A 15,245-nucleotide genomic window follows, 5' to 3' on the forward strand; every position below is an offset into this window, starting at 1 on the left:
CTGTTCCAGATAAAACAAGCAATATTTCAAATGAATAACAAGGACTAGACTAAGCAAGAAGTGTTCCAGCTGATTAGATTCAAATCCTTCCTAAGTACAGGTAAAATTAAGGAATTTAGAAAATCAGCTGATAATTATTCTAAAGCCGCAATTTGTCAGATCTCTTCAATAGGGGAATCAAGACTTGCACATATAAGGATAAAAGAAGAATTTTAATAAATGAAAAAGAAAGTTTTAAAACAATAGCTTTCTATGGAAATGAATATAAACTGAAAAATTAGCTTAATACACAAGCTTCAATATCTAGAAGCCACTGTAATAAAATGAGTTTCTACCAGTGTAAACTATTCTCACCCAAAAAAATGGAAATACCAAAAAAATCTCCTAAGATCTATGCAGCCTAGTGTTTCAACTACCATATCAACTCAATTAATTTTAAATTTTACTAATTGACAGCCAGGCAGGGTGGCTCATGCCTGTGATCCATCACTTTGGGAGGCTGAGGCAGCTGATATCTTTAGCCCAGGAACTCGAGACCAGCCTGTGACACGTGGCGAAACCCCGTTTTTACCAAAAAAAAAAAAAAATTAGCTGGGCATGGAGGCAAGCACCTATAGTTCCATCTACTACATAGTTCCATCTCCTCCAGAGGCTGAGGTGGAAGGATCATTTGAGCATGGAAGGTGGAGGTTGCACTGAGCCAAGATGGTGCCGCTACACTCCAGCCTGAGACGCAGAGTGAGAGACCCTGTCTTCTCAGCAAACTATTGCAAGGACAAAAAACCAAACATCGCATGTTCTCACTCATAGGTGGGAATTGAACAATGAGAACACTTGGATACAGGAAGGCGGACATCACACACCGGGGCCTGTTGAGGGGTGGTGGGGCGGGGAGGGATAGCATTAGGAGATATACCTAATGTAAATGACAAGTTAATGGGTGCAGCACACCAACATGGCACATGTATACATGTGTAACAAACCTGCATGTTGTGCACATGTACCCTAGAACTTAAAGTATAATAATTAAAAAAAAAAAAAAAGAAATACCTCAAACTGTAAAATCTGTATTGTTAAATCTCAGGATGGGAGATTATCTGGAATAGAAGGGAAGGATTTGTGAGGGAAGTAAGGAAGGATGATACACATCTGTGTGCCTTAGAGAAATTAATAACCGACTTATTAGATATGAATAAATCTGAATTAACTCTTTTTATTTAAGAACTCTCTACCTGGTCCTTTTTTCCCCAATAGTGACATCAAAATGATACTTAACTGTCATTTAAAATACATATATGCATATATGTAAATAAAATAAGGGTGTAAAGGTAGAAAGGAGGAAAAAGGTTATGTTCACAATGTGACCCTACATTGACTAGAGAGAGAGAGAGACAAGAGGGAAGAGAAAGGACGGGAAAACAGCCAAAAGGAACTCTGCCCAGACCTTCTTGGATAAAGATAATCCAAAACCTCAAAGGGAAAATGTAAGGTGGAGAAAAGGCAACACCACCAAAACGTACTTAGAATTGAATTTACTCAATGTAGAGACCTGAAAATAAATTCCTATTTTTAAAAAAGATGTACTATATATTGAATAATTACTTTGCAACTATTAGGTCTGTACCCTTTACTATGCCTAACAAAGTACAGGAATCGTCTTTTTAGAACAAAGCTGAATATACTTTGAGTATACAATGGCATAAAAGTACTCAGCTCATATTTCTCCAAGGTATACACCTAATTCATCTACAGGCTTACTTCTGAACAGGCACTCTTTGTGATTAGTTAACTCAATACAGCAGTATTGAACTACAAATGACTTATTCAGAGGAAAATGATTATGAGCAATCTCTAAATTCTATGCTATTTGAACTCCATTTTATGCTCATTTTTCAATTTCTATCAAATACCATATAAATTTCCATTCTCTTTAGAGACAAAGAATGTATCTCAGTAATGTAATTTTAATATCCACACACCTGAACGAATTCTAAAACAAAATACCAAAAGGAAAGCTTCCCAACTATTACTGATCCATATGCAATTACACAATTACTTCAAATCATGCTTTTTTAGCTTAAAAATTTTAAATGTACAAATAATTAAGCCACAAAGCACAATGCAAGTTCAATAATCACTGGAAATAATATGCCTTTTAAGAGAGGCAGAATCTGATATCTAATATTCTTCCATAAAGTATACTACATAATAAAAGTTATCGTAATTAAAATGCATAAATTCATTTCTACATTCGTCTAAACAAAATGTAGCATAACTAAACCCATAGTTTAGGATTTCTTGTAGAGCACAAAAAAAAGTGGCTACTTACAGGGAATAGTTTCCTGCTCATTTCTTTATTTAAGTGTTAAAAATCTTAATATGAAAAAAAATCTCTTCTCATTGCCTTCAATCATACCAATCTTGATGATCTCATGGGAAAATAAACTGTGACTTCCTTTTAATTGATTTTAGGTTTGTCTGGTTAAGTCCTTTGTTTATTGAAACTATTACCACCTTCTCACTTACCAGTTGGCACAAATATGATTTACTCTGGGATCTGCTAGCTTCAGTTAGAAGATGCCATACTGTGTGTCTTCCTCAAATCCAGAACCTAGCTCCATGGAGGTTAACTAACCTCATATTGTAACCCTCACACCAGCATCCACAAGCTGTACGTCATAACCTATGAATAAGTATCATGGAAGTAAGGGCCACACCCAGTTTCCCCTAAAGAATTGATATATAAAGTAGTAGGAAGTTCCTATACCTTTCCTGATCTGGTTTTCAGTCTGCTAAGCAGCTGTCTCTCAAATCTAGAGGGAGACAATCAGGTTATCAGCATTCTCACATATTTCAAAAAAAAATGAAACTGAATTCCCTTCTTTAAAAAATGTCTATGGCCCCTATGCATTCATATCAAAATAACCACAAGGAAAATAAAAACTTTCACTTGAAAAAGATTTTATTGTTTGTTCTGAAACAAAAATTTACACTGTTTTCAAAACATCCTTCAAAAACATTACCTGTGAGCACTCAGCCACAGGCCCTTCTCCCACCACCACTATAAAATAATCTCTGCAGTGTTAAATGGCAGTGGGTTAGTATCTCACCTCTGCTTCACCAAGTTATTCCACGTGTAATTGCACGTTTTTACCTTTCCTAACAAATTTCTGCCACAATGTACTCTAAGAAACACAAAACCTAAGAATGTTAAATGCCTAAGATTTCCGCATCAGAAGACTGTGCAGAGTAAATTCTGGATATACTTTTTAATTTTCTTCTCAGCAGGGGGAGCTAGCACTCTCATCTTGAAGGTCTAAGTACACATTACAGAAATCGAAATTTTAATTCCAACTATCAAATTTCAGTATGTGTTAGATTATCCTATTGAAAATTTCCACAGAGGAAAAAAATTTTCAAGTTTGCCAAACATGAAAACTTACCTTTGTCTTGAAATTCCTGAAGATAGCTACAAAATAAAGAACATATTTTTAAATGAGGTTGAAAAATCAAAACAAGGTCTAATCAGTAACAATAATTAAAATCCAAAATCTATATTAAAAATACACACCTAGATATACGTTAGAAAAAAACTAATTCCTGTCCTGAAATGACAATTCCAAAATGCTTAAAAATTTTAAATAAAATAATTTTTAAAGATCTAAGTACAGTAGTAAAATGAGGATATATCTTTAATACCTATGACATGTAAATATATTACATTTATTCATTTAAAGTAGTAACAATTAAAAGAATTCTCTTTCTTCAGTGTCAGGTATTTTCTGTATATTAAAATCCTCAATCCACCTTTGTCTTATCATTTAAACCAAATATACCCTCAGATAATCAAAACAAACAGCTGAACTCTGCTAGAATGCTCAGAAAAATACATAATCAAGAAGGGTATTATGATAAGCATATCTGTGTTTAAAAACTATATAGTGGAAATATATTTTTTGCCCTTCAAAAATACTTAACATCAGTTAAATTGGAACATGAAAAATTTAACTCCATAATAATCGATTTCTTATTAAAATGTTAGTTACAAAACTGCTTCTATGTAAGAAATCAGTAAACAAAAGGTAAGTGACTTACACAGACTTTACATCTTTTATCTTCTTAATAAGGGATTCTCTCTTTTCCTTTGCTTTCTTGGATAAATTTTCTCCTTTCAGTATGTCTGCTACAAATCTTTCAACATCTAAACCATGCAATATAAGAAACAGGATACAAATTATAAGAAATAAAGGTTTTGTGAAGATAAATAGGACAATGATTGTTTCTACATATAAGTGTTAATACCTGTACAATTTGTTATAGTTATCATTCCAAAGCATAACAGTTGAAGTGTGCTTCAAATACTAAGTTGAACAAATCTGATCACCACTTAGCTAATAAAATTTGTATGTTCTACTTATGCTTACCACAGCAAATACTATTTGGATGTTTGGCATCATTAAACAAGGAAGAAGCACACACCAAGTTTTAATAAACTATGGTGCCCCATAAAACAAATTCTTTATATGGAAGCAAGCACCAAGCTTTTATGCATGTGTTAATATCATTTTCTAGTATTTTGTAAGTTCCTGTGTGAAAATGTCATTCATATTATTATGTCAATACAAGCTAATGTCTCTGGCAAGGGTCTGTTTTCCCTAGTATAATCAATTTTCAGGTATATCCAACATGTAATGCTTTAAAGGAAAAAGTAAATCCACTTTTCTAGCCAAGATTCCCAAATCAAGCCCTCCTCCTTCCTACCTACACACTCATTCTGACTACCCTCAAATAAAAAAGATAACCAGCTGTGTAGTTTTGTGAGCTCTTGCTTCTTGCCTTGGTATTACCACCTGAAATATTTCTTAAGGAAGAAGTACAAACATAAGTTCTTCCACTATATAAAAATATAGTCACCAAGAAACAAGATTTCTGTGGCTTCATGTAACATTCCCTCATAGCCTCTTTTTTTAATTTTAGTAAACTTCTAAATTACGGTGCTGTCTGGGTCTCTCTAGTGTAAAATTCCAACAAGTCCTTACAGGTTTAATTTTTATACTAGTTCCATTCTTATTATTCATGAAATACTGTGCAATTTTAATTTTATTTTCAGAATTTCACACCTCATTTTGAAATATCTAATATGGAGGATATCATTAAAAGATGTTTAAGTAGGCATGGCTATAAATCATTGATTATTTCATATGGAAGGGATTTATGTTTTACTTTCTTTTTCCTTAACTACTTTATATAGCATCAAAACAATATTACGTATAAATAGTTCAAAGTAGTATAATAATCTAATAATCTTTCAACTGTACTTACAATTAACCATTTAAAACCTAGTATATGTGATAGAATGTTTGTAATTCTTGATTACAAAAGTATCTTGATCCAATGAGGAAAGCCGATTAAACTTTTATACATTCATAATAAATGTGTAAAGGTAATTTTTCACTAAGTCAATATGACAAGTAAAAGAACTAAGAATACTGTAATAATTTTAAAAAATAGCTTATGGTTTGAAGTCTATTAACGACTAATGTGTTAAAAATTTAAGTATCAAAATGAAATGAAAGCAAATGTCACAGCTTCTCTTTCCTTGAGTTATATTAACAACTAATGTGTTAAAAAAAAGTATGAAAATGAAATGAAAGCAAATGTCACAGCTTCTCTTTCTTTGAGTTATATTTTGATGTGGGAGACATAGAGACATAATCTAGTACCAGTGCAAATTAGACACAGACTTCTGAAGTGAATTCAAAATAACAAAACTTAAAGCTTTCAATTTTGTGCCCAGAACAGCAAGCAACCTTTGGATATTTCAATATTAGCTGAAATGGAAAAGATCACTGGCTCCCCTGAGATCATTACAGTAACTTTTGCAAGAAAGTGGAATAAGGGAAGAAGCAACATCCCTACTGCTGATTCTTCTTCCAACCAGACTCAATAGGAAGAATCACTGGCCCAATGACTGGGGAATAGTCTGCTTAATGTTATTTTCACTCAATGTTTGCCTTCGATTCCCTCTTCCATGAGTATTTAATTGCCTATTTTACATTTTCATTATACAATCTAAGTTTAAACAAACAGAATCTATTTTCTATCACTGGAAGTAATAACAATGAATTACCCCCAAGAGTTTTTTCTTTAAAAGGTCATTTCAGTTTTATAAAAACTCAGAAAAAAAAAAAAAAAGGCTGCAATAAATACTCTACATAGTGCCCTCTAACGCCCCCAAACATGTTTTTAAAATACTGATCCATGTTACTATTTTATGACAAAGTATTTTTTGAAAGAGTGTGGGACTGTAGGAAGAATCGGTATTTTTCAAGGATGGCAGAAATTCAGAGATTGGGTATGGTCTTTTTTTTTTTTTTTTTTAGAGTAGCCTTTTTAAATATACTTATTCCTAAGCTTTTCCCAGAAAAGGTTTAAAGCAACTAAAATTATTTAATAAACAGTGACTTTTTCGTGATTATTTCTCAAAGGTGATATGGAGAGAGTAGAAACTGCTTGCCTAAAAAAAAAAAAAAAAAAAACTTTAAACTGGAGGCGGTTCCCGAAATAATTTTAGTTTGTTGATTGTCCACAACCAAACTTGGTTGGTTTTTAAGGTTTTGAAATCTAGGTTATTTCTTAAAATCTACACTTTACCCGTTTCTTTTAGAATCGAATGAAACCAGCCTCTTCCAGGCACAGGAGACTCCTAGACGTGCCGGTGGCCTTCGGCCGGTGTCTGAGCAACACACCCATCCCGATCTCGCAACGCAAAGACAGACCAAGCGCCGCAAAGAAGTTGTAGGGCTGCGAGATGCTCCAGCTCTGCCCTCTGAGAAACGCACTTCAGCGTTAAACGCCAGGGGATTTAAACCCCATGCTCTCAGGCGGAGCAGTGAGCATGGAGAGCCGGGTCTGGGGCAGAGCCCTCGCTAGACAAATGGGGCTGGATCTGTGGCTTTGTAGCTCAGAGCCAGGGTAATATTTCAAAAGCAAGCAGTAAGAGTCTTGGGCGAATCAAGTGTTCCTCTGGCTGGTTGGAGAAGAGATTTGAAGCTTCTTATTGTGCTCTAAATAGCCCTGCAAACGGTAAACTAGCAAGCACAGTAAACTAGCAAGAGCGTTAGCCTTCTTCTACCTTCCTTTGAGGGTCGTGTTCCTCGTTAATATGTAGATTTCACCATTCCTGAGTGCCCGTAATTCAGGGAAACGCAGCAATTTGATAACAAGAAAAGGTCAGCCTCCCTCGCTCGACTCTTAGCCCGGTTTTTAGAATTCTTCCTCGGAGGCAGGGGCTCAACTCACACTCTCACGCATACTGGCCACGGGAGAGAAGCGTGGGAGGCCCACTCTGCGCCCGAGGGAAAGGGTTTAACTACCAGGTCTAACTACCCCCACCCACCCCCATCTCCTGCCTCCGGGCCGGCAGCCAAATAGACTGCAGAGTCTGCACTGCTTGCATTTAACCCCAGAATTACCCCTATCTCCATCAGCCTCCACCCCAACCCAAGTCATCAGCAGGAAAAAGTTATCCTGGTGAAAGTAAACGTGATGGGATTTTAGCTCCTATTACACCTTAACACTGTCAAGAGTAAACCTTATCTCACGGTACAGCTGTAAGGATCTGGGGGAGAAGGCCTCTGAAAAGATCAGATTTACAACTGCTCTGTCGATAAATGTTAAGGTCTGAAAACAAAATTAAAAGTTGACGTATACTGGCTCAGCAATCTTGAGCAGTTTAAGTTAGAAATCTCTCAATTGCCATGGAGACCCCTAAGAGGCAAACACACCAAATCACTGAATAGTACTCCAATTTTCCTTTTTTCCCCCTTTTAACATATAGACCTCCTAAAAAACAGCCACCCCACCTTTCCCTGGAGTCGCAAGTGGTTGGGACAAGTATCTAACACACACACACTAACTGCTTTCTGCCAACTTCTACACAGATCACATAGTGAAAAGGTGGAACTACACCAGGTCAGAACAGTTTAAATTTTTTTGCAAATGATAAAATAACTCTCAGCTTCTGGATGTAGTATCTAGCACAGATTCCCACTCTTGAAAAGCAGTTTGGCCACTTGTCCTCACCACCCCCGACTATCAAACAGCCTAGAATAGGGCTTGCATACTGGAGGCTAAAAACAAGTCACAAAGGTAACACCTCCTCTTCCTGCCTAGTCCTCCAACCACCCAATACCTCCTGGCCCATGCATATACACACACTCAGCCTCCGTGATGGCCTGAATTGTATGGGGGATGGGGAGGGCGCAAGAATTGGGCTGAATCTACCACCATATGCTCAGCCACAGATCAATAAAATAAAGGTAAAACCAATCACACAGCACCCCCATGGCCTTTCTAACTTAATTCCACATCTCTCTCTACATTGTGAATTGCGCCAGATTTCTCTCTGCTTTCATTGAGATGTGCTGTCACCAAACTTAATATGATAGGGATCCTACCCTAGAATGTAAGCTACCGTCAGGGAAAAAAAAAAAAAAAAAAAAAGACATGCTCTTCTCTGTTAAAGCAGGGTATGGCTCTGACCAAACAGGCACTGATAAACAAAAATCAATTAAACTGGGCACATGCAAATCAACAGAGCCAAATGCCCAAAGTTGGAAAATGGCTAATTGAAAAGTTATTGATTGTTCTAACTGATGTCTTTCCCTGATTACTTAGCACTTTTACAGGTTACAGATGAACTGTGGACTTTTCAAACATGGAAAAGGTGACATGAACTGGCACAAGAGCTCTCATGGTACAATGGGTAAAACATATCAGAGTCTTACAATCCAATCATTGGACAAAATTTCCAAAATTGACTTTGGGAAGCTAAATGATGTATTTTGATAGAAAGCTGGGCTGTTTAAAGGTAGGGCTGAACATCTTTCAACCCTAAAAAATGACTCTTGATAAATAGCACCTTACAATAATCAAAATCTTTTTACTACATATTTTCAAAGAAGCCACAGTGAATAACACATTAGTCTGAGATTTACACTATATTCACTTTTAGGCAGCATCTATTGTAATGTGTTCAGAATGTGATTGAAAAAGAAATGTAAACTCAGTGGAATGAAAAAAAGACTTAGCTTTAATTGAAAAAGACAAACTAAGTGAATCATGAGTATATAAAATCTAGCCTATGCCACTTTTATCACCCATATATGACACTTAATCTGAAATTTATGAGAGACAACTAAACTGTGTTTCAAATCACCAGCAGCTTTTCCTACTCTGTTGTGTCTACCTTCTTTCTAGTAATACTTTAATGCTGGTAACAGGAGCAATAAGCCCATTTGCAAATTTTTCATATAATGCTAATTTTTAAATATGTTTAGATTCTTCTTTTTGAAGAAAACCAATGATAATTTGGATTGGGTAGCTATAAAAACTGTACGTAGTATCAAGAGCCTTATATAGTAATGAGATGAAAATACTTTCAACGGACAGCCATGCCAAAAGATCTCCTCCCAAGAAAAAGCAGGACATTATATACTTAAAATAGGCAAATAATTTTCCTAACACCACATCTTAATTCATCTATATTATTTAGCCCATACAAAAAACTCTGTAAACCTCTAGTCCCTTAATTTACATATATTCCTATTTCTAGAAAAGAATATCTTGGAGGTACAATAGATTTCATTTTGAGATTAAATGTTCTCATATCAACTTTATGCTCTTTAGTGATTGCTGCCCAAATGGGGCAGGCTTGTTCTTGCTCCATAGGAAAACCCAGGTGCTAAGGAGGTAGGTGACTATTGGTGACTCAGTAGGTGGCACTCTTCCCTTTACAGACTCAGCCAATGTCCCAGAAGGAAGTTATGGGACACTAGATACACCATAAATAATTATCATAGGAAAAATAAAACCAAAATGTTGACCAAATTATAAATGGAACTTTGGAAAGGTGGAAATTAAACCGTAATATACTCAGCATTGAAAAAATTCTGCCTCTATTTCAAATAAATTGCACTCTTCACCTAGTGCCCCTACAGGAATCCCTTTAGGGGACTGATTATATACTCTAAATAATATTGTGTGAAAAAAATATTCACACATTATAATCAATGTGTGAAGATAATCAATGTCCCCTAAACATACTGATTATCTTCACACATAATGTGTGGGAAAAAATTTTCTAATGTTCTAAAAATTCCCAGTAGGGAAAATGTGGTATTTCTAATCAAGAGTGCCATGTGAACAAAACCTCAAGATCACTTATTTATTGTTTGTTTGGTTTGGTTTGATTTTTCAGAGCACTAACAATCACTATTTTCTTCTTTTAACAATGGTTTCATTTGCTAATTTAGTAAACAAAAAATAACATCTTCTTAGAGCTTTCCTTTTAAAATTTATTGTCCTAAAACAAATGAATGAGGATGAATGAGAAGATCTGATTGCAAGCCACTAACAAACCATTATTCAAAGGGTGATTAAACAAATGAAGGAGGCTGGAGGGAAGTGGTTCTAGTTCCTCTTACTTTCTTGCCTGTCTAGAGAAAAAAAAAATCACATAAATCAAGATTATTCTTGCTGCTAGTCCTAGTCAAAATATTTGGATGTGAGAGAAGATTAAATGGACAAGATTTGGGATTGTCCTTTGATTTCAATTATCCAGGCTAAACCTGTTTTTCCATTGTTGTAGAAAAGAAAAAAATCAAAGGTTGCCTGTAATGCATATGGCAGCTCAAAATTTGCTTTCAACAACGAAATTCTGTAAGTCCTTTTCTGTTCATATAACCAAAAGAATAATCAACATTTTATAAAAAGCATAGGTCTTCAAGACTGACTCCACAGAAAATATAACTAAAAATCAAACTAGATAGCCACTTTTTCAATGGTATCTTTACACAACACATGTGAATTAACAATAACAACCTTTCTTTTTTTTTTTTTAACGTTTCTATGGAATGGTTTTTATAGGGGAAGGAAAAAGGGAGAGGGAACAAATGTTGAAAGTATAGCATAGAACTGCCATAATCAGACAGAAAAATAAAGAGAAAGAAAAATAATAAATAAGAATACACTTGAGTACCTATCCCTTTTAAGCAGGTGAAATTTCAAACAGTACATATGACATATAATGATTTAGATAATAGGCATATGGAACACAAACAGATACATCTAAGCAACATTATTTTAACAGTCGTTATCTTTTGATTATATATTCTTCTTTCTAAAAACAAAGGACTTTAAACCCCTGAAAAGTTTAGTTCCTTATCTTCTCTACCTTGGAATTCTAGCATAGTACCATGCATTCTAAGAGCACTCAACTGTTAACTACAACACCATTACCAATATCTCCTCAGTTTCAAAGAAATAGACTAAATAAGCCAGCAATATCTCTAATATTCAAACCAATATAAATACTTCTATAATGTTACTCTAAATCTAGTCATATACTATTACCCAATACACTTGAATTATGAAAAGAATCATGTACAATGCTAACAATATTTTTAGATGAAATACATGAAATAATTGCTGACAGCATCTATTCTTGAAGCGTTCTCTACCTCAAAAAAGATTTTAATTACAGTCAAACATAAAATGTTAGCAACTTTCCAAATAAGTTTTTTTAAAACCTGAAAAACACTGATTTGTTAAATTTCTTTAAACATAAATACGCCCCAACTCACTTCCATACTTCTTGAAAATATCTTCTGAAAATAAAGTGTAATCCAAATTTCCAATTCCAAAAGTTTTAATTGTAGTATTTTTTAATACTTCATGTGTGTTTTAATATGTGATTTGCTTTAATAATATAAAATAGTGAAAATGTCAATAAAATGACTTTAAAATAATTTCAGATGTTATGCTAGTATATTACCTGACTAAAGAGAGAAGGCAGAAATATATTGAAAGTTAGCATTAGCAGATAATTTAAATATGTAATTTTGAGTTTTTAGTTAAATTACACAAATAAGGGCCACAGGAAATACTTGTGATCTATGGAGATAAGAGAATAAAGGTTCTCATGACCTACATATCATATTATCTGTGATTTATGATTATGGATCCAAATAACAAACTGTACTATGGGAGGTACCAAGCTTTAAAACATGCACCCAGAGGTCTATATGTTATTTCTTAAATTCAAAAATACAGACTTAGAATATCCTGAAAATGGTTTCATCTATTTTTGGAATAATGATAAACATTTTTCTGCGCTGGTTATTACAATAATATTCTGAACAAACAATTCCAGCATTGTAAAAACAAAAAATGTTAAGTGTAGTAAAACAAAATCAGTAGTCATGTGATGCAATAAAGCTGCCTGAAGTCAGTCTTTAGACTTCTTTAACTATTTCCCTTAGTGGTACCCTTTAATGACAACAAGCATTTCTTAGAGTGAAAGACTATCCCACCACAAATGCATTCAACATACTGTACCATAATCATACAAACATAAGTCTACATTCATACACTTAGTTTTAATTTCCCTACCATATTAATAATGCCAAGCACCAAAATTGAATGACAGAATATTAGGAGATTTGGACTCACATTGCTATAGGAGTAACATATAAAATGTGTCATTAAATGTCACATTTTAGATGACATTGCTTTTTAAGAGCTAGAATAAGCAATCTGTAATCTAGTTATTCATGAACAATACTGAGAGATAAATATTTTATAGACATCTAAAACTAAAAATCAAAATTCAGTTTCCAGAATTCTGACGTACACAAGACAAAATAAATGATGGTTGAAATTCCAGAACATTAAGATAGGTAAGATTTGTGCTACCTTAAAAACATATATTTTCTACCTTGTACAGAAATATAAATTATTGGTTCTTAGTGAACATACACACCTCCGTATCGAGTAAATTAATGAACTAGTAGTGGATTCATAATGCTACTGAAGAACCACGTTTTTAGCTCCTAAAACAAGTTCCTATAAATGGTAATGTAAAACTGAAAAAGGGAAGATAAGGGTACAAAGATGAAGTACTTTCATCGTGTCACACAGGAAGTAGAACTTTAACATATCCTTCCTTTTTTGCTTTAATATATTACTGAGGCTGGGGACAAGTGGCCATTTGAGAACCAGACCTTCAAAAGTCTTAAACGTGAGTGAGCTGAATGTTTAAGAAAAATGGGAGTTTTAGAAATGACAAACTCTTTCACCCCATAACCCCTAACACCTGTGGCTGTGACAGCTCTTTGCATCTCTACATCCTCTACCTCCATTGGCCAGACCACCCAAGAACTACTTATTTGACTTCTGCTCCCTTCTGCCTGCTCACGCAGCATTCATTATCATTATCACTCTCTCTCCCTCTTCCACTCTTCCTCCCCCGCCCTTCTGTCACACACACACACACACACACACACACAGTCTTCACAACGCACATAGAAACGTCCTCATCCCATTTGTGTAGATCACCAAAAAGGGCTTCGCCACCATCCCCGCACCAAATTTCAACACACACGTCCACTCCCTTTCTGAGACAAAACAACCCCTCTTCTCCTCCCTGTGCTGACCCCACTGGCTAGAAAACGTGGGAAGCGCGGGGAGGGAGGATAAGGGTTCTGAATGCTTCTGTCCCCACCGGCTCACCGTTCCCTCGCCCCCGCCCCAACAGCATTACCGCCGCCTTCCCGCTCTTTACCTGCCAACAGGTTCCTAATTTCCTCAGGGAGGGGGTAGGGAGAGGAGGTGCTGCTGGGGTTGGGCATGTTAGGGAGCGCAGGGCTTGCGGGGAAAGGACCTGCGCTGAAAAGGTGACCGACGGGGTGGGGCTGCGGCTGCGACCTAGACTCAGGCTAGCGGCCCGGATAAGAACAGCGGGGCTACGAGTCGGGACACTGCCGGGCCGGGTCTCACAACAAGGAAGTCACTGAATCTCCAGCGAGCTGCAGCTGGACTGTCGGCCCAGCCCCGCCCAGAAGGCCGGGGCGGGGAGATGGGTGGGAAGGGACACGAACGGCCTGAGGGGTCCAACTGCGCATGTGTATTCCTCGTTTTTCCCGGCCCCCGAAGAAAGAGCCTGTGGGCAAGCCACGCCCACCGCTACGCCGGGAAGCAGGAGTATGAGCCACTGGTGGGAAGGGGGCGGACTGAGGCTGCGTCACCTGATGCTGCGTCACCTGATCCAGCGTCCGAAGCGCCTTACAGCCATTTTTGGTACTGGTGCCATCACAACTGCTGATCGTTCCTCCAGGATTCCAGAAAATAATGTATCCGTGATACAGAGTGTATAGAAGTTTTGCGATTACGCCTTCTGCGTAACAGTCAGTCCCACCGCAGTTTAGCCCACAAGGAATTTTCTCTTGTCCTAAACTATTATGGCCTTCTTTGTCCGGTTGAACGTTGGTAACGAAGTCTCATCTTCCGCCAGTCGTCCGGGAGAAGCCAGTCTGGAGCCGCTCCGGAGCGCGCGTTGTGATTGGCTTTTACATTACTTTTCTACGTAATTCATATCCTTGGGGTGACAGATTTTCCCCACTACAAGGAAGAATGGGAAGTTCTAAGCACCGTCCTTTGGCAGGAAAAAACAAACAAAACAAAACAAAAAAACAGAAGACCGAATAGACATTGGCACCACTGTCCATCTACAAGCATCAAAGATAAAATTGCTGGTGGTGGTTAGTAGAATAAAATTATAAAATCTGCTCACTCCAACTTGACCATTTAGTCAACAAATACTTACTGTCTTCTATCTGTAAAGCTTCTTAAAAGTTTTCTCTTTTAAAAAAATGGCTTCTTTAAAACCTTTAACAGGCATACATCTTTGTGCTTCCCAGATATTGCATTTTTTAACAAATTGAAGGTTTGTGGCAACGCTGCATCAAGCAAATCTGTGGGCGCCATTTTTCCAAAAGCATGTGCTCAGTTCATGTCTCTGTCACATTTTGGTGATTCTAACAATATTTCAAACTTTTTCATTATTATTGTATATGTTATGGTGATCTTTGAAGTTACTATTATAATTACTTTGGGACATCACAAACAGCACCCATATAAGACAGCGACTGTAATCCATAAATGTGTGTGTTCTGACTGCTCTACCAACCCTATACCTTCCTCCATATCTCTCCCTCTCTTGGGCCTCCCCATTCCTTGAGACACAACAATATTAACATTAAGCCAATTAATAACCCTACGATGGCCTCTGAGTGTTCCAGTAAAAGAATCATTTTACTTTAAATCAAAAGCTTACTTTAAATCAAAAGCTAGAAATGATTAAGCTTAGTGAGGAAGGCATATTGAAAGCCGAGACAGACCAAAAG

The 15,245-nt window shown here is 36.3% G+C and overlaps 1 protein-coding gene across 3 annotated transcripts in view; it reads right to left on the minus strand.

Annotated features, from left to right (window-relative positions):
* The window catches only part of SKAP2 (src kinase associated phosphoprotein 2), a 212,628-nt gene extending 198,347 nt beyond the window's left edge, over window positions 1-14,281 (minus strand). Inside the window, exons 1-3 of one of the 3 annotated variants that reach the window (XM_055346899.2) lie at window positions 13,625-13,959; window positions 4,096-4,201; window positions 3,444-3,469 (exon numbers count right to left, since the gene is read on the minus strand). In XM_055346899.2, coding sequence (XP_055202874.1) covers window positions 3,444-3,469; window positions 4,096-4,201; window positions 13,625-13,691 — 199 coding nt within the window. In that variant the 5' untranslated portion in view covers window positions 13,692-13,959. Of the gene's footprint in view, window positions 1-3,443; window positions 3,470-4,095; window positions 4,202-13,624; window positions 14,017-14,087 lie in introns of those variants that run through there. The other 2 variants (XM_019031601.4, XM_004045212.5) reach the window with 2 other exon arrangements.
* Window positions 14,282-15,245: the final 964 nt, after the last annotated feature.

The sequence above is a fragment of the Gorilla gorilla genome, chromosome 6, assembly GCF_029281585.2.
Source record: "Gorilla gorilla gorilla isolate KB3781 chromosome 6, NHGRI_mGorGor1-v2.1_pri, whole genome shotgun sequence".
NCBI lineage: Eukaryota > Metazoa > Chordata > Mammalia > Primates > Hominidae > Gorilla > Gorilla gorilla.